This window comes from Ictalurus punctatus, chromosome 1 (assembly GCF_001660625.3).
Source record: "Ictalurus punctatus breed USDA103 chromosome 1, Coco_2.0, whole genome shotgun sequence".
NCBI lineage: Eukaryota > Metazoa > Chordata > Actinopteri > Siluriformes > Ictaluridae > Ictalurus > Ictalurus punctatus.
Window position 1 is genome coordinate 16,056,146 of NC_030416.2, and position 20,445 is coordinate 16,076,590.

Genomic DNA, 20,445 nt, shown 5'->3' on the forward strand with positions numbered 1-20,445 from the left:
ACCCACAGGACATCATTTAAGAGGATTATTTAGTCAAGTTGTTATGATTATGAGTTAATTACAGCAAATATTAGAAACAGTTAAAGGCAACAAATAGGAACGAGCATTTTCCCGTCATGTTCTGCGTATGTGTCGCTATCTTTTTTCAGTTACAGTACATTTTGATTGAATGCAAGACTGGTTTGACTTTCATTTTGTGATTGTTGCTATGTGGCATTATAAATTGTGCTTTCTTTGCATTATCATCACGTTTTTGGACTTGGGTTTTGTTTGAATAAGAGCTGCCAAAGCACTAGGTAATAGCTTGAATCTGCAACTTTGGAACTGTGTTCCATTAGTTACGATTGGGAAAGAAAACTGTGTTTAAAATTATAACTTCTCCTCTTTCCCACAACTCTCTCAGCACTCAAGAATTCAGGAAGTGCCATATCCTATTCTCTAATAAGTGGGCTCTACAAAGCAGCCAATTGGAGAGTGGGACCTTTCTGACCAGCCAATCCTATTTTAACTTCTATACCCAGTACAAGGGGCCAGAGTTTCCATTTCAGCTGTCTGTATTCCCTTCACAAGGCACTGCCCTGCACCATTAAGACTGCAGTCCCTCGGTAGAGAGAAGACTGCATGCTGGTTCTATGCAGCTGATCCAGAAAAGTTGGGGAATGTGTTGTGTAAGATCTGCATGGCCTACAAATGAATAACTATCAATTCCAGCTGGCTTTAAACTCTTGAAACCTGCTCAGAAATGGGGCTTTGGTCAGTTATTAGTATTATAATATGAAGTGAATGTGAATGCAAGAACGTTTTAAACACCAGACTAGAAGAGAGTAAGTCAACCAAGAAAGAGTATCAGAGCACTCCCTGGTGAAACACAAATTTTCTGTGTGTGTGTGTGTGTGTGTGTTTAAGTCACCACTGGAACAGTCGTCTTCTCTCCAGCCACCTTCACACTGACAGCGGTCCGGGGCGACACACCTTCCATGGACACATTCCTTGGTGCAGCGTGCTAGCACACACACACACACACACACAGGTTGGTAAAAGCATACAGAGAGGAATAATACATTAAAGTTCTATCTAAACCAAGTAATTGTTCAATTATGAGATTCCAATGCTGGTACAGAAAGCACCAAAGTCTTATTTTTTACTTACGAACACATTTGTTTCTGCTTTCATAGAATCCTGGGCAACACTGATACCTCCTACGATAGTCCATTTTCACTGACTGCCGATAAGCTGTTTTATATGTTATCCTAGAGAGAGAGGGAGATAGAGAGAGAGAGAGAGAGAGAGAGAGAGAGAGAGAGAGAGAGAGAGAGAGAGAGAGAGAGAGAGAGAGAGAGAGAGAGAGAAGGCAAGGAAGAGGGGAAAAGAGAGTAGGGGGAGAGAAACAAGTTTAGATTACACACTCTCCATTCACCCAAGGACACTTATGTGCTCTAAGCTGCAAACCACATGTTATCCATGTAGAAAAAGAATGATCAAAACTCAGCAAAACTTTGTTTAATGTTTACCATGTTCCTCCATCATGACAGAGCAGTTACAGAAACCTATTGTAAATCTAATCCAGCGAAAATATTATTTTCTTTTGCCAGTTTAGATGTCATGCAAAAAAAAAAGACTGGGCATTACTATTCTGATGAAATTACACAAGGACATGAGAGCACCATTTTGCAATGCAGACTACAAACCTGCCATTACTGAATCATAGAACAAAGAATCTGTATGGTAGTTGTTTTCACTAATCTAGTCACCCAAGTGTATCCAGTCTATATCTTAGACTCATGTTTCCCATGTGTTTAATGATATGTTTTACCTGTGTGTGACATTCTGTATGCATGTCGTACACTTTTATACTTGTGTATATTGGTGTATACACGTTAGCATTTTGCAGCCTTTGGAATATCTTGTCTATCATTTAAGTACAGGCCAGCGAGTGTGTGTTTCTCTCACCGGTGTCGAACACATTTGTTGGCACTCCAGGGTTCAGAGCAGGGCTCCTCATAAACCTGATCGAATGGCTGAGCATATGACTCTTTCACAGAGGTGGTAAAACTATAGAACATAGAAAAAGAGAGTCACTCAATCTGACTACATTCTACTCTTTATACATGGAATTAAAACGAGACGGACACAGAACTGATATTACAAACAAAACCACGTTCATTTATTTTGATTAATGTTTCAGTCAGAAGATATGTTGTGCTTAATACGTACAGAATGTGTTCATGAAGTTTGGTTCATTTTAGCCTTGTGTTTGAGACTTACCTTTCCCATAGACTGCACACATTGGGATCCCTGGGGTCCAAGCACTCTGTCAGATTACATACAGAGCCCAAAAGAAATAGGACCACACAGAGCCACCTTGACTTCATACTGCTGCAGGAAAAAAACAGCACAGTGTTACAGGAAAGACATAACCAATACTCAGACCATTCTGAACCAGAGAGGGAATATAAACATTAACAGCTAACCCTACATCGCTCTTCAGGTCTGTGAGATCCACTGTTGCTACTATTTAGATCCACATTAATTTCTGTAGAATTTTCCTTTATTTTATTCATGTCTCTCTTTTACTTTATTCATTCTCTAGCAACATTTGGTATTAGTTCTTCTCTAAGGAACCAAATGAGGAGTAATGAGCCATCTGTTTCTGGCTGGTAGGGCATTTCTGTGTGCCTTCTAATGTGACTTCTGATATATTCACTTTTGATAGATAATTACTGGAATCAATATTATAAAAGCTATGAATTTCAGCAAGATATTTAAACAAATTTTGATTGTGTTTACATTATTGTACATGTATTGGACATGCAGTTTATTACAGCATATAATAAAACATTCTTGACATGATAATATGCCAGATCTGGCCGTAATCGAACCCTTGTTTTTTAAACATTGTTTATTATTTAACATGTTTTTTTTTTTTCATTTGATTAAGAGAGATATTTATATACTAATATTTGCATAAGGCTTTCAAGTCCACTTTCCACAAAGTAGATTTATATGTTTTCAGTTTCAAATGTGTTATTAAACCTGATACTAAAACAAGGTAGTAAAAAGTGGATGGAAATTATGTAATTATAATTTTGATCTAATATTAACAAGTGGAACTGCTGCAAAACACTTATAGCCTTGAGGAACAGTATGTATTTTTATTTTGATAATATTCACGTAGATACCACCCCCCATCCCCGCACACACACACACACACACACACACACACACACATATATACACACAGAAAGAGAGAGAGAGAGAGAGAGAGAGAGAGAGAGAGAGAGAGAGAGAGAGAGAGAGAGAGAGAGAGAGAGAGAGTTTCACCATCTGGTTTTAATCTATGCAGTGACGACCATGGGGACTGAATGAAGTAGGGGACAGAAAAGACTCCCAGAGAATTTCTGAGACACCTCTGCTCTTTAAACCACTCACAGGACCGACACACACGCACACACACACACACACACACACACACACACACACACACACACACACACACACACATACACACACACACACACACACTCGAGTATGGAAAGTGGATCTGTTGTTTTCATTATAACAATGGATAAATATAAAGTATGAAAATACACAAGAAAATAGTATCCTATAGTTTGGAAAATCCAGTTTCTTTATCAATAAAAATCCACTATTTAATTATTTTAATGCCAGGTTGAATGATTAAGCTTTGTTTGTCCAAAGTAAAAGAACTCTTTTACTTTTAAGTAAGAAAAGCATTCCTAAATGTATTCCCATATTCCTATAAGTGGATTCCTGAATCTGTCTAAAGTAAATGAATTATGTTGCACCACTGTGATAAGCATGCAATTACTGATGGTTAGAGGTTTATGACCACTTCAGAAGAAAGCATTCGGATACAAATGTTGAAAGTTTTGAGCTTTTAAAAGAAAGAAAACGTCCTTCTTTCTCATTTATCATTTCTATCTCACTCCTCGAGTTAGAATAAATCTGGAACAAAATAAATAAAAAAGTCACAAACACAGACATTTATAAGAAAAGGCACAAGGTTTTCATTAAGGAGAACTGCGGGGTTTACTAGTCACTGCACTGCTGTGGAGTAAATACTCCATGTTTTTTTTCTGAATTTTGCTTCATTAAAAGTGTTTCTGACTAGAAAGGGTTCTCAAATAGTGGAAAACAGAGAGCACACTTAATGATTAGAAGTCCATGTAACATGAAAATGTGCCAGAGTCAAACCCACATTACATAAATCTGCACAAAACATGTCTGGTTATATGCATTTAGTTCTACAATAACAGTGTTTATATTTTAGAGCATAGCAGGGTGAGGTTAGAATATCAAAACCGAAAACGTCTGCAATCTAGCTTAATGATGTAGCTACTCTACTACACAACACAGATAACATCCTGGTGAGAACTTAGTGACGTGGCTTGCTGAAAATGTCAGTGAAACACAATGAGACCCAAAGGTATCTGGGATGTTTCAGCACACACAGAGACACTAATCAGCTATGAGTTGGTTCTAATGGATAAAGCAGACCATTCCTCCCTGCCCCTCTCCTGCTTTTATGTGGTCTGGTAAAATGAAAAAAGAGACATTAAGCTATACACAAATACAAGGAGAGAAAGAGAGACAGACAGAAGTAAAGAAAGAAGAGGGAGAGAGTGAAAGAGAAAAACAGGGAGAGAAAGGATTAGCTTTTGGTTTTCCCAGTTCTTTCATCAATGCTTTGTTTGATTTTCAGACTCTAAAACGTGTCCCACATGGAAAATGAGTCCCATACGTTGGCCTATTTTTAGGCGAACACTTCAGCAATTGAGCAGTGCTCAGAGACATGGACATTTCTCAAGCTGACTGAGGGGTCCACGCGCTTGTGCTCTGACCATCCAAACCAAAGATGTTCAATCACTTAAAGCGCTTCACAGTGCTACTTTCAGAGCCACATGAGGACCTCACAAAAACAAGGGACAAATGAAACCAGATGTAATGCACACGCTTGCTTCTTTATTATTCACTTACCTCATGTTTGGGATAAAGTCTCAAAGGTATGGAGTTAAATCAGATTCAGAACATAAACCCACATTCATACTTTTACAGAGAAAAACAACATTCTACATAATTCACTTTGGATAGATATTTATAAATATAGGCTAACTAAGATCTAAGTTGCAAAGTCAGCTTAAAAATCGGCATTATGTATATTTCAGTACCTTACTTTCATGTGGTTGTGAAAATTCAGCCTGTAATTTTTTAGGCAATGGAAATTCAGAGGAAAATATTAAAGAGCAAGCAAACTCTAACAAACAAGAATCTAATCAATCCCAATGACACAAACGCATGTTTGAGTTATAGCTTTACTAAGCATGCACCCATATTTTTATTTTATTTTATTAACACCATATGAAATTGTCAGATGCTCTTTACACTTTTTACAAGTTTCATGATGAAGAGAACAACTGAAATCGTATAAAATGACTTGGAGTAAAATAAGCTGTGGCTATGATAGCTCCAAAAAATACTACTCAAACATCGAAATTACACAGCTGACAATATCTGAGTAAAAGAGCAAAGAGAAAATTTAGTTACTTGATCTTGACTGTCTGATATCTTGGTGTATACTGTACATATTGTTTGTTGTTAAATAACTACAGATTCAATGTGTGTACAGTCTTTTAAAGAGCAGCCTTCAAGGTTGTCTTAACAGATGTTAAGAACATTACCATTTTCCAAGATACTGTCTTGCTACAGTGACACATAAATCTTTACCTTTAACCTCAGAGATTTGTTGTCACAGGTTTGGCTTGGGTTTGAACCAAGCTCGTCTTTCTGACTATCCAGATGTTTACCTAAAAGCTGAACTTTTAGAAACCTATATTTAAAACTATTCTTAAATGAATTTAAACGAATTCTATATAAATTCAGATTGTGAAAAAAATGTTGACCATGATTTTTAAAACTGATTTCAGACATTACTTGACTCTATACTAAAGCCCCAATACAAACACATGCATGTCTTTTCTACACTATTTTGTTAGGTTAGATTTTGCATGAATGAGACTGCTCACATGGGTGCAATTAAGACCTGCTATGATTAAGACAAATTCTTAACCTGACTTCATCAACAGAGTTGAGTGTACAGTGAGTTTATACATGAAATCTTCTATTTATTTAATTATACATCCACTTACTTAATAAAATTGAATTTCATTTGAAATAATACAAAAGGCAGAAATTAAAAAAAGTATTAAATTAAATACTGTTAAACCAGTATGGGGTTAAACTATTATCACAAATGTCCAGTCACACCTCTTAGAGTGGTTCTGGAAACTAACCTGGTGCAAATCTCTCATACGGGAAAAAAAAAAAAAAACTGTCCTTTTGGATTTCCCACAATTCCCATTCCCGTAATGCAAAAGGATGTTTAAATAACAAACTCCTTTTTGGCTACTTTGCTCTTTTATATTATGTGTATATGATGAAATTCTACACAGTGCACATGGCACTTATTATTTCCATTCCCTTTCTCCCTCCTGTTTGAGGCTCAGTGTTAATTAAGGGAGAAAATATTAGTCACTTTTTGGAACGAAGAGATGCGGAGCAAAGGAAAATAACAGAGGGAGAAAAATGACTGGGCCAACGACCAGTGATGTGGGGTGCAATGATGCAGGCAAAGTCTTAAATAACACCATACTAATCAAGTAACTCATTAGATTTCATCGACAAATGACAAATGTGGCCAAAATGGAGATATCTTTTCAAGTTTAAACAAAACAACACTTTCAGTTTACTCCAGAAACACACAAAAACAGACAAACCTGCCATGATTTATGGGGTGAACTGAAGTGGAAACTATGATCTGTTTTAATTTCATAATCACCTCTGTTTAAAATCTATATAATAAACAGCTCAATTGAAACTGTCAGAAAAACAAAAGTTAAATCTTCTTGTAAAACTCCACAAATGTGTGTTTCTCTATCAGAAGAGGTTCAGATTAGAAGCCCTTTAGGTAGCTACAAGCCTTATACAATTAAAAGAAACCTTTCCGCTTTATTTCTCCTAAGAGTGCTAAATTTCCATATAAACTATGATATTACAACTCTAACTTCATTTAGTGTTCCAAGGTTGGATCAATTACAACATCTTGTGAGCTGTTGTTGAAATGGGAAAAACTTAAGAGCGCCATTTAAGTGAACTAAACATTTCATTATTGTGGAATTAATCAACGATTTTCAAAGGCCTGTATGCTAATCAACTAGATGTCTAGTCTTTACTCACATAATACCCTTTCATTCATTCATTCATTCATTCATTCATTCATTCATTCATTCGAGTTCAGTAAGTGCTTCATTCTTGTCAGGGTCATGGTGGATCCTGAGTCTATCCCAGGAACACTGGATACAAGGTGGGAATAGACCCTGGATAGGATGACAGTGCATCGCAGGGTACCATGCATACACATTCACACACTCATTCACACCTAGAATCAATTTAGCTCCAACAGCATGTTTTTGGGAGTTTGGAGGAAAACAGAGAACCGGAAACTCATGCAGACACGAGGACAACATGTGAAACTCCACAGCGACCGTAACCCAAGGTCATGATTGAAACCTGGACCTTGGCGCTTTGTGGCAAGGATACCCACTGCGCCACCACGATGAACTATGCCTATAGAAATCACCCTAGTGCATGAAAACAGCTTAATGATCTCAATAAGCTCATATTATTAGCATTCGACGTACTGAAACTGACAAAAACAGTGCAGTAAAAAGAAAACTTGGCTCAGACTGAGCCACACAGACAGAGACACAGAGAGACTGCAGGAGAGATGGTTAATGATGGAGCAACCACAACGCTGGCTCAGAGACTCAGTAAACCAGTGGCACCAGTAAAACCCTGTTACAGTAAACTGGAGTAAAATTCCATAATCCAACACATCTGTGCCTCTGTGCTGGTATAGAACACACACTCACATACTAGACCACTGCTGTCTGTGGCTATGGTTCAGGGTCGTGATACATGACAGGGGTTGAGGGTGTGTGTGCTTTGTTTGAGTGTGTGTTGGGGCGGCGTTGGCGTGTATGGCCCCCTTCCATACGCTCATCAACAATGTGGAGTCTGTGACTCAATGGGCCATATAGTAGAGTACCACACCCTGCTTTTCCATGTTGCATGTTCTAGTAACTCAGAAGGCTGTGGTATGGCAAAATCCTTCTGTTTTGATTGGCCAAAAGCTTTCATATCATATTTTAATTTGTGTAGTAAGATCATTTATTAGTTCTTTAGAAAGATGCCCATTCTCAAGACCAGCTTTGTGTTATTACATTTATTTACATAAACTATTCCAATTAAAATGTTATGACTGCAGCTGGGATTTAGGGGTGTTTGTGGCACAACATTGCATATAAAGAGAAGCTCTAAGCCACAAAATAATCCCCCAAACAACCACAAAAAGAGTGGAAAACACTGAGCTTGTGCTGATGCCACCCCTGTGAGCAGTGAAAGGAAAAAAATGACAAAGACAATGTGAGATAGAGAGAAGGATAAAAAGTGGAAATATAGAAGGACACAGACACATACACACACACACACACACACACACACACACACACACACACACACACACAGAAGGTAAATATGATAAGTGAGTGTATTAAGTGTGTTTCAAGTGGAAAAATATAAAATATATTTTTTAATGTGTGTGTGTGCGTGTGTGTGTGTGCGTGTGTGTGTGTGTGTGAGTGTGTGAGAGATGTGTTTTTCTGGGAAAGCATTTGTGGTGGGTTTATGGCATGAGCGATGAAACAGCAGAAGCATCTCCTCTCAGGATTTATGGAAATACCTGTGACTTTACTCTCTGACCTCTGAGTCTTCATTAGACACATTTATCATGGTGATTTACAGCTGATGAAAGCACAAGCCTGAAATATACCATCTATGCTCTGCTGTCTACAACAGTGGAAATTTTCTACATTTAAAAAAGTCAGGCTTTTTATACTTATCTCTTGTCATTTCTGTCATGTCATTGCTGTCATTATACTTACAAACTAGAAAGAATGCAAAATTTACCAGCAGAAAATCAGCGACAACACAACAATCTGCACAACACTTAGAGTCTATTATAATGCATATGTTTCCTCAGTGGAAACTGACAGGAGAGCTGCTTACTGTTGAAGTGAAGTGTTAAAACCCCCACTGTGCACAGATCTCACTCATCATTACAAACACCTACTGCAATGGAAAAACACAGTCTCAGTTCTACAGTCAGACAAATGACCCTGTTTAGCTCGCACCGTTTCCAGGTAACAGTTCAAGTTGGAATCTCTTTGTAGTCTCATATTTGTCACATGTTGTGGATTGTTCGGTTCCAATATCCCAAATGTAAGATCTACTGCCTGATTTTCCCAGAATTAGACTGTTAACCTTGTTGAGTTTGGCTCTGGGGAACAGTCTTGAGTTATCCAATGCAATGCTCAGGTCTGTCCTCTGCAAACAGAATAACAGGATATGTGGCCCCTTTCCTTTGCATATCTCCCTCTATACTGTAGGTCTCTCTCCTGCTTAGACAGCCCCACCCCCCGTCATGCCATCATCAGTAACTGTTGCAAAAAAACACATGGCTGATGTGAAAAAGAAAAAAAAACTCAAAACAAACAAACAAACAAACAAACAAACAAACAAAAAAAACCCAATGTATATGGAAATCTTGCAAGCAACTGCTTCCATTCTTTCCATTTTTATGAAATGCACTAATATATCTGTACATAAATTAACTAATCTATACACAATGGAATATATAATAAAAATGTGTTCTTTGTCTTGACGGAGTGTCAGTGCTGTTGACATGTGAAGTGCAAAAAGTACAAAGAAACTGTTACTTGAGTAAAAGTAAGGATACAATGCCAAAATCGTACTCAACTAAAAGCAGGCGTATGGAGCCAAAATCTACTTCAGTGAAAGAAAGATAGAATCTAGGCTTATACAAACACAAGTGTAAAAGAGTACAAGTAACTATTTTTAACTGAAAACAACCAAAACTTTAAATTTACCAAACATCATGCTAACTTACTTCAACATGCCTTTAAGATAAAGATTTGATAGCAAAATGCCTTTTCTCAAAGAGAAATAAGCACAGCTGTACACAGTTTAATGCAAATATTATTTTATAATATGGGGGGGGGGACATGTCATTTGAGATTTTTTATTTAAAAATCTTGATTTTTAAGATTAAAAAAAAAAAATCCTGATCAATTAATTTTTAAATTAAAATGTAAAATATGTTTTTATTCTGTAAATTTACTTGATTTAAATTTATGTAAGTGTTTACCTATTGTTCAAGTACTATAATATTTGAGTAAAGCATAGATTTTCCATAATAGTACTTAAGTACAGTAACAACGTACAATTACTCAAGTATTTTCCATCCCTGTTCTAGACCAGCTGAGATACATCACACTGTCTGTGTCCCTGCTTTTGAGACTAAAAACTTTTTTATGAGTGCAGCAAAATAGCAGTAATGAATTGCTATGGCATTTCTTTTTAAAAGCCAGGTTTCTCCCATTTAAAAGGCATTTTAGCTTGCTGCAGCTACGGACTCCAGGGGTATTGAAACTGTCCTCGTGCTTTGACGGCTTGTTTTGCTACTCAACTGGAGCCCATATAACCACAGACTGCATGGCTGTGGCTTTACTGGGCCTGGGACATGTGCTGGCTGCACAAACACAACACACTTCTGAAGACATGTATGGTTCACACACACTCACACGTTCTCTACCACATACATACACCAAAACCCCGGCTCACACAGTAAGAACAACAATTCAACCTTACACCTAGAAGGAGTGTTTGTTGCTCAAGGGAAGGAAGATGTTGAGGTTTGAGCCCTAAGAGAGAACATGACCATACACAACCATAATTATATATGCAGTATATTTGTGTGGGCAAAAGCAAGCAGAGAAATGAAGAGATCTATGTAGGCATTGTAAACACTTTAAAAGTCCAGCTTACACCCCATTCAGTGGACAGACAGTAAAAGTTGAGGCTGTTTCAATACTAGCACATCTGTGCATTCATTCAGGACACATGGATAAATGATGGCTTAATGGTTTCTGGGTAGAATAAGTACTCAAGGCTAATAAATGAACACACGGTTTATACACTACTTTCTAAATTCAAGAACTTTCAAGTAATTCAAGTCTAATCATTAGACTTTTTCCGATATAATGAGTAACAACATTTACATTCAACAAACATAACATACAGGAAGAAATTAAGTAACAACATTTTTTACCTGGATGAATAATATTAACATTATATTATCAGTTTATAGTAACCTTGTTTCAATTCTTTGTGAGTGATTTATTTATTTATGTCAAGATTGTGAATCCTTTAAATAAACTTTAAAAAAAATCGTGTTTAACTCTCACTATGAACTGTAACTTACATTTTCAGACATGTCAAGGTTTAACTGGTAGCAAGGTATAAGTTTGAGAGCTTGTAATAAATTTATAACTGTAAATGAGAACTTATTTGCCTCAGTGGGAATAGAGTACACCCAAGGAAGAACTTATTTAAAAAAAACTATAAAGTGCTTTTGTTTTCTATCAAATGTTATTTAGGCCACTTTTGATGAAAAATCTCACACTTTACAGTTGTTTATTCAAAACTAAGTACATTTCAAACAACTTTAGAAATCAAGCTTTTCAGTCATGTTTAAGAATACTGCTCCTTTCTGTTATTAATCAAGACATTTATTTAACACTACGACATTTGATTGATAACTGGATGAATCAGGAGATGAGTACAATGTAATACCAGAAAGTAATCAAGAAACTATCCAAATAATCTACTATGAGAATTAGGGGTTAGGCTGTCAGCACACTTTTTCCAAAAACAGGACTGCTGAATAACTTCTGTTGGAATGTTGACATGAGTAGTGGCGTGAATAAAATCAGATGCTAATCTAACTGGAAGTGATTATACCTCAACTCTTCCTATTCCTATGGTGAACACATCCACCCAGAACAGCCATTCATATAAAAAATAGGACTGATGAGTCATCCACACTGTGACCTTGTGGCCATAATGCTATTGTGTCTAACACTCTGATTCACTCTACAGTGAAAAGCCACTTTCTAAATGATACTCAAAGTCCATATCCTCATGACTTAGCTATGAATCAGAGATAGATAACACGTTCAGCGTTATCACCCTGATTTCACTGAATTAACCTGGGCTTAAAATGACAGCATCAGGAAAAAATGCTCAAACATTTAGTGGGATCCAAAAGTCTGAGAGAACTAATGAAAATGCTTCTGTTTGGCATTCTTTTTCAATTTAACACTGTGGCTCAGGCGGCTGTGGCTCAGGTGGTAGAGCAGGCTGTCCACTAATCGTAGGGTTGGCGGTTTGATTCCTGGCCCACGTGACTCTGCATGCTGAAGTGTCCTTGGGCAAGACAATGAACCCCAAGTTGCTCCCGATGGCAAGTTAGCACCTTGCGTGGCAGCTCTGCTACCGTTGGTGTGTGAGTGTGTGAATGAGACACAGTGTAAAGCGCTTTGGATAAAAGTGCTATATAAGTGCACCATTTACCATAACACAAAGTTTTTCCACTACAAACGATATTATTAGCAACAATTTGAGTGAAAAGTAGAATCTTAGAAATATTTACATAAATTTCTTAGTTTGAGTTTCTTAGTATTTGGCATGTCCCCTTTTTTGCTTTAATTACAGTGTGCACTCGAGCTGACACGGACTGCACAAGTGTCACGTATCGTGACGGAGCAGAGATAGGACGGATGCAAGTGCAGGATGAACAGTTGTTTATTTGAAAGAGAGACAGGCAGACAAATCCAAAACGTGATCCAAAACGTAATCCATAAACATGCAAGAGGTCAGGCGATTGGCAAACAGGCATACACGGGGCAAGGCAGGAATCTAGGTCGTGGTCACGGAAAACAGGGTCGATAAACAAAACGAGAAACGAACTATGACGATGGACTGGAAGCGGATAATCCAGCGCGAACTAACTTTAAACATGGACTGTGACTGTGACTATGACTATGACACGAACTAATCTAATTCTAAACATGGACCGTGACTATGACTACTAAACGAACTAAACTAACTCTAAGATAATCTTCCGCGTTGTGTGCTGGGAGGCGCGCGGTATATATGCGGACATGATCAGCGTCTAAACCACTAGCAGCTGAGAGCAATTCAGACCCACGTGAAATTCCAGCCAATGACAGAACAGGGAGGAGACATGACAGAAACATAAACAAAACACACGTGTCCAGATGTCATTACAGTCAACAACGGAAAAGCAGGTGCTCGCGCATTCGCGCTTAGAGCACACTGCTTCAAGGGGGAATCGTGACAACAAGTTTATATAAAACCTGATGATCCACGTTAGATCAAATCCATGGGCGTGTTGTCTGAATGCATGCTTCAATGGAAGGGATAAGACTCATGGAAAAATTACCATGGTCAATATCACAAATATGCTTACATTGAAATAGTGATCTAGAAATACTGCAACATCTTGTATATTGAATAGTCAAGATGCTGCACATTTCCTTTTTTCGTTTTAGAATGTTAAAAATTCTAAAACTTCCTGTTTAGTTCCAGTTAAAAGAATTACAATAATAAAAACAAGTTTTCAATGTGGTCTCAAACTCAGACCCACTGTATGTCAATCACATTGCTTAGGAACGTACACTGCATATATCCTAGCCTAAACCAAAACAAAAGACCCATAGCTTCTTCTTCTATACTTCTTGTCCATGTTCTTCTAGTATTTTTAGACAATTTAGATTATTCCTAGTGTTAATGAAACACATCTTAAATTAAGTTTTACTCTGAAAATTTATATATATATATATATATATATATATATATATATATATATATATATATATATATATATATATATATATATATATATTCAGGACTAAGTTAAAAGATGCTTGGGTAGAATATGATTTAAAAATAATGAAATCTTTTGTATATTGTAAAAATCTACTATAAAGAGGTAACAGAGTAAACATTAATGAATTACAATTAACAGTCAATATTTGGTGTGACAACCCTTTGCTTTTTAAAATATGACATTTTGCATGTCAATTAAAGCAAAAATTTTTCAAAAATATAAAATTTTGTAATTTTAAGTCTTTTATAACACTTTCTGTTTTAGAATTGAGCAGAAATATGCTGACTTGCTATTTAAAGTCATGAAACCACAAGCTCAATCAGCTGTTTGCAGTCATACTGAGCTATTTGTCCTGAAGAAAATGAGCTGTTCTGTGAGTATAACGAGTTGGCTGTGCAGTTGAAGAATTGCCAAAAAAGACAAACCTTACCCAGAGAATTTTGTATTTGTAGAGCAAACAAATGGATTTATAGATTTATTTTGAGTTTGTGTTTTTGCTTGCTCTAACTAAAGAGCTGTATCATCTCAAATCGCATGCAATAGCATATCATTTAGAGTAAATGTGAAAACATTGCTGTGAATCTCCTGTGACTTTATATTCTGGAGTAGCCAAATATGTGACATATCTGCATGCACTGTATGTTAATTTCAGCCATGCTCCAATCACAGTGAGTTATGCAAATGAATATTGCATGATATATAGATAAAGTTTGTGACTTTGAACTCCAATAATATGGTTTTTGAACATGTGGGTGGCTGTGGCTCAGGTGGTAGAGCAGGTTGTCCACTAATCGTAGGGTTGGCGGTTTGATTCCTGGCCCACATGACTCCACATACTGAAGTGTCCTTGGGCAAGACACTGAACCCCAAGTTGCTCCCGATGGCAAGCTAGCACCTTACATGGTAGCTCTGTGACCACTGGTGTGTGAATGGGAGAATGAGGCACAGTGTATAGTGCTTTGGATAAAAGTATGTATATATATATATATATATATATAGCCTTATTCCAAAATGGATTAAATTCATTATTTTCCTCAAAATTCTACAAACAATACCCCATAATGACAATGTGAAAGAAGTCTGTTTGAAATCTTTGCAAATTTATTAAAAATAAAAAACAAAAAAGCACATGTACATAAGTATTCACAGCCTTTGTTCAATACATTGTTGAAGCACCTTTGGCACCAATTACAGCCTCAAGTCTTTTTGAGAATGATGCTACAAGCTTGGCACACCTATTTTTGGGCAGTTTCTCCCATTCTTCTTTGCAGGACCTCTCAAGCTCCATCAGGTTGGATGGGGAGCGTCAGTGCATGGCCATTTTCAGATCTCTCCAGAGATGTTCAATTGGGTTCAAGCCTGGGCTCTGGCTGGGCCACTCAAGGACATTCACAGAGTTGTCCTGTAGCCACTCCTTTGTTATCTTGGCTGTGTGCTTAGGGTTGCTGTCCTGTTGGAAGATGAACCTTCTCCCCATTCTAAGGTCCAGAGTGCTCTGGGGCAGGTTTTCATCAAGGATGTCTCTGTACATTGCTGCATTCATCTTTTCCTCAATCCTGACTAGTCTCCCAGTTCCTGCCGCTGAAAAACATCCACACAGCATGATGCTGCCACCATCATGCTTCACTGTAGGGATGGTGTTGGCCAAGTGATGAGTGGTTCCTGGTTTCCTCCAGACATGACGCTTGCCATTCAGGCCAAAGAGTTCAATCTTTGTTTCATCAGACCAGAGAATTTTGTTTCTCATGGTCTGAGAGTCCTCCAGGCGCCTTTTGGCAAACTCCAGGCGGGCTGTGGCTTCCGTTTGGCCACTCTACCATACAGGCCTGATTGGTGGAGTGCTGCAGAGATGGTTGTTCTTCTGGAAGGTTCTCCTCTCTCCACAGAGACACACTGGAGTTTTGTCAGAGTGACCATAGGGTTTTTGGTCACCTCCCTGACTAAGGCCCTTCTCCCCTGATCGCTCAGTTTGGCCGGGCGGCCAGCTCTAGGAAGAGTCCTGCTGGTTCCAAACTTCTTCCATTTACGGATGATGGAGGCCACTGTGCTCATTGGGACCTTCAATGGTGCAGAAATGTTTCTGTACCCTTCCCTAAATCTGTGCCTCGATACAATCCTGTCTCGGAGGTCTACAGACAATTCCTTGGACTTCATGGCTTGGTTTGTGCTCTGACATGCATTGTTAACTGTGGGACCTTATATAGACAGGTGTGTGCCTTTCCAAATCATGTCCAATCAACTGAATTTACCACAGGTGGACTCCAATCAAGTTGTAGAAACATCTCAAGGATGATCAGTGAAAACAGGATGCACCTGAGCTCAATTTTGAGTGTCATGGCAAAGGCTGTGAATACTTATGTACATGCGCTTTTTTTTTTTTTTTTTTTTTAATAAATTTGTTGCAAAGATTTCAAACAAACTTCTTTCACGTTGTAATTATGGGGTATTGTTTGTAGAATTTTGAGGAAAATAATTAATTGAATCCATTTTGGAATAAGGCTGTAACATAACAAAATGTGGAAAAAGTGAAGCGCTGTGAATACTTTCCGGATGCACTGTATATATATATATATATATATATATATATATATATATATATATATATATATATATATATATATATGTGTGTGTGTGTGTGTGTGTGTGTGTGTGTGTGTGTGTATATATATATATATATATATATATATATATATATATCTCACTAGAAACAGCCCTGGGTCCAGGGTTCACAGTTGGTGCAAACAAATCAGCAAAAGTTGATTTGCACAATATAGGCTCTTTAAGGCTTGGATTTGTTAGCAGGAGGATAGCAGCACTTTGAAATATTCTTTGAAATGTTCACATGTAATCTCTAATAAACAGCTAGAGAATGAGAAATGGGCCACTGAGGCACAGTTACCTTATAGTGGATTGTTTTTTGTTTTGTTTTTTTTCTTAAAAGACCAGTGTCTTTAAAGATGAGTTTTGCTCCAGGGAAAATCTCAGACAGATGCATTTATCCTTCACTATCAGGGCAGATGAAGTCATCTCCATTATATGTTCCAATCACATGGCCAGCCATGACATCATTTTTATCATGTTTCTCATATCGGTCCAAAAGACATAATGGGGATCCGGAAGCCTTCAATCATGTGGCTAAACATCTTTAAATGATGTTAATTATTTCCAAGCCAATTTTACATCTTCTGTTTTTGCCCAATCAGTTTTACTTGACAGTTTTTAAATGATTGTGCTTCTGTGTGTGTGTGTGTGTGTGTGTGTGTGTGTGTGTGTGTGTGTGTGTGTGTGTGTGTGTGTATGTTTTATGCAATATAATATGCAGATTAGATTTTAATGTAAACACACACACACACACACACACACACACACACACACACACACACACACACAGTGATGAATAGGGGTCTCTAGTGCGTATTCTCATCTCACTAAGGTTAAATTTGTTACAGATTTCCATGAGTGTGTGTGTGTGTGTGTGTGTGTGTGTGTGTGTGTGTGTGTGTGTGTGTGTGTGTGTGTGCAGAGCATTCTGGACTGTTGGCCTGCAATAAGAAAGAGAGGAGGTCCCAACAGGACCCAAAGGATCACAGCTCCAGGCTTGAAACCCACCAGCTGTTCAGCTGCACTGCAAAGTAAAGCCTAATAACCTCTCACAGAGAGAGCTGAACTATAGACCATGCACCCTGCCTAATGATGTTCATAAGCATTATTAATTAAACTCTCTGATAAGGTTGTAAACAGAGTGGAGTGCTGAAGTCTCTTAATATTACACATTGTGCATCTGTGTTGTACTGTTTTATACACTCCTGAAAATTTAATCTAAGATAACAGGCAACAAACTTACCACATCTGGAGCAAATTACCATTCTGTTGGCTGGCAAGTATATTTGCAGACACTAATATGGACTCCAATTCTCTCTGACGTATTAGGAGGCTTCTCTTTAAGTGTGCCATTCTCGCTTTTCTTTTATTGGACAGTTCTGGGCACAGTAAAGAAATACCATGCAGAAATGTATCTTATACTGTAAACTATTATTAACTCACAACAATAGATCTTTGAATGCAGATTTGTGCGGGAACAGAAAGGTGAGCTATCCGCAGTGCACATCAATGATCACAATGCTGCTTTTAACATCTGGGAAGGTTTTTCTAGAGATATGGTTGACACATGGTCTGAAAGAGTATCCATGTGCTAGGGACAGTGCATTTGAAACCTTTGGCTCCTGCTCTTTTCCCTGGGCCTCAGATCAAGCTTTTAGCCAGCACTGGAGTTTTTAGTGAGCCAGGAAAGACATGACGCAACCACATTATTGAGCCAAAAATAATATGAATTCTTTTATATGTATATTTTTTCTCATTATATTATTCTTAATATATAAAACAACATTTCATATTAAGATGTTAAATAAAGCACACACTATTTTAAAGCCGAACTGTAAAACTGGGAATAAAATAAAATTGCTTTAGATTTGAATTTCATTCAACGTTCAGCTTAGTCCACAGTCTCACTTATCATCCAGAGGAAGTCCAGTATCTGCCAGGGCATTCCTCTCCTACTCACTGATTTGCCCATTCAGTGGTGCAGAGCTCATCTAGAGAAGTCTGGTTCTTATTATAGCAAACATTTTATCGCATTTAAAAAAAACAAAAAACAAACAAAAACCCTTACCAGATGTGCTTCGATCAGAGCATCTGGAAGTTTGAGATTTGACCAGAAAAACACACAGCACACTTAGTGTCTACCCTGAAGGGAAACAATCCTGCTTTTCCTTCTCTTTCTCCCCACACTGAGCGGGTAAAAAAAATATTTAACCCTTACGTTCTTTCCTGCAATATAGAGCTAGATATACTAAAGAAAATGACTCATAACTCAAAAGTTACAGGATGGGAATGAACCAACCTAAAATAAACAGAGAGAAAATCACTAATATTTTAAACAATTTATAAAGGCACCTAAAGTAAACTTAACAATCAGAAATGAATATTCCGAACAGCTTTTTCAGTATATTAACCCATATTACAGGCATAACAATAATAAATAATAACACATTACCCTGCACAAGTCTTAAACTACCCATAAATTATTTTAGATAGGTTGTCATAAATGTTTATGGTAGTCAGTAGAAGATATTTTTCAACCAAAAATATGCCAAAAAATGTAAAGTTACAGAATTTTTTTTGCATGTCATAGACTCCTCCAGCTATTAGGTTAATAGATTGACTCATATTGTAAGAATTTGTTTAGATACAGTAAGAGGGGTGGTGCCTGCAGTCTCACCCATTTGTACCCACAGCAGTAAAGAAAAAAAGAAGGAAAAAAAAACAGGAAAGCAGACAGGGCTGGCTTGACAGAAGCTTCCAGATGCTGAACAGAGAGGATGTCCTGGGCAAAACTAAAAAGGAAAGAGCATCCAGGAACCTAGCCTGTTTAAAAATGAAATATGAAACACATTTACAAAATGGAAAAAAAAATAAACCTCTCAATATTCACGTAGTCAATTTATTTTCTCTTCCAGGAAGAAATTTCTCGGGTTTTCAGGTTTGAGAATCTGTATTTATGTATTTATATTACCTGAAAAGTAAACAATATCTTAGTCCTCTTGCCCCTATTTGCTTTTCCTGTCCTGCAATATGCTAAAAACCACAGAACTGTTACTATAATAAACAAGAGAGAGAAAAAAACAAGGTCTCTAACCCACTGTTCTATTCCTAATAAAGACTCAGGGACAGTTATAAACTGGGAAAGACAGACAGACAGAGACACACACACACACACTCACACACACACACACACACACACACACACACACACACACACACACACACACACACACACACACACACACACACATATCCTGGTCTCAACTTTTCCATCTTGATTCTATGTGTATTACACTTCACTAACGGTTATGTATTTTCCATTATGTAACAGCAGAAAAGAAATATTATTTTGGAAAAACAGAGCTAAGATATTCTCCCCCATTTAATAAATAACTGTAACCAATGACTTAGCTATGACAGGAGGTGCTGTTATAGGAAAATAATCAGCGACAGGGTGCTGTGATGCTCCCTGACACAACGTGTAGTGTTACTTGCCAGAAGAATATTTTCCTATGGTCCCAAATGGTTTTATTCCTCTTATACCACAGAAATATTAGCATTTATTAAAAAACAACATGTCATACTAGTTTTCTTTATATATTTACATTTGATGTTGTGGAACATCCACAAAATAAGTTAGTTTGTGTTATTACTTCCATTATAGCAGCTATAAACAGTTCTTCCCTCACTAGTGTCTCTTTTTTCTCTTTTTTGAAGGTATTAAGACAGAAAAGTGTATCTTGTCATGTTACTGTAAAACAGAAAAGTGCAACATCCTCCATCCTGAAGACTCTCCCACAGCAGAAAAGTGACTGTGGAACACTGACTCTTTGAGACTCCTTCCAAATATGAGAAATAAAGACTCCTTACAGAAAACATCACAATATAAACAAATATAGGATTCCATCCATTCATTTTCTATACTTCTTATCCTA

The 20,445-nt window shown here is 37.3% G+C and overlaps 1 protein-coding gene across 2 annotated transcripts in view; it reads right to left on the bottom strand.

Moving 5' to 3' along the window:
• pear1 (platelet endothelial aggregation receptor 1) overlaps positions 1-20,445 on the bottom strand; it is a 37,737-nt gene that overhangs the window by 12,026 nt on the left and 5,266 nt on the right. Inside the window, exons 2-5 of one of the 2 annotated variants that reach the window (XM_053681853.1) lie at positions 2,266-2,373; positions 1,951-2,052; positions 1,150-1,250; positions 911-1,003 (exon numbers count right to left, since the gene is read on the bottom strand). In XM_053681853.1, coding sequence (XP_053537828.1) covers positions 911-1,003; positions 1,150-1,250; positions 1,951-2,052; positions 2,266-2,372 — 403 coding nt within the window. In that variant the 5' untranslated portion in view covers position 2,373. Of the gene's footprint in view, positions 1-910; positions 1,004-1,149; positions 1,251-1,950; positions 2,053-2,265; positions 2,377-20,445 lie in introns of both variants that reach the window. The other variant, XM_017472644.3, reaches the window with a different exon arrangement.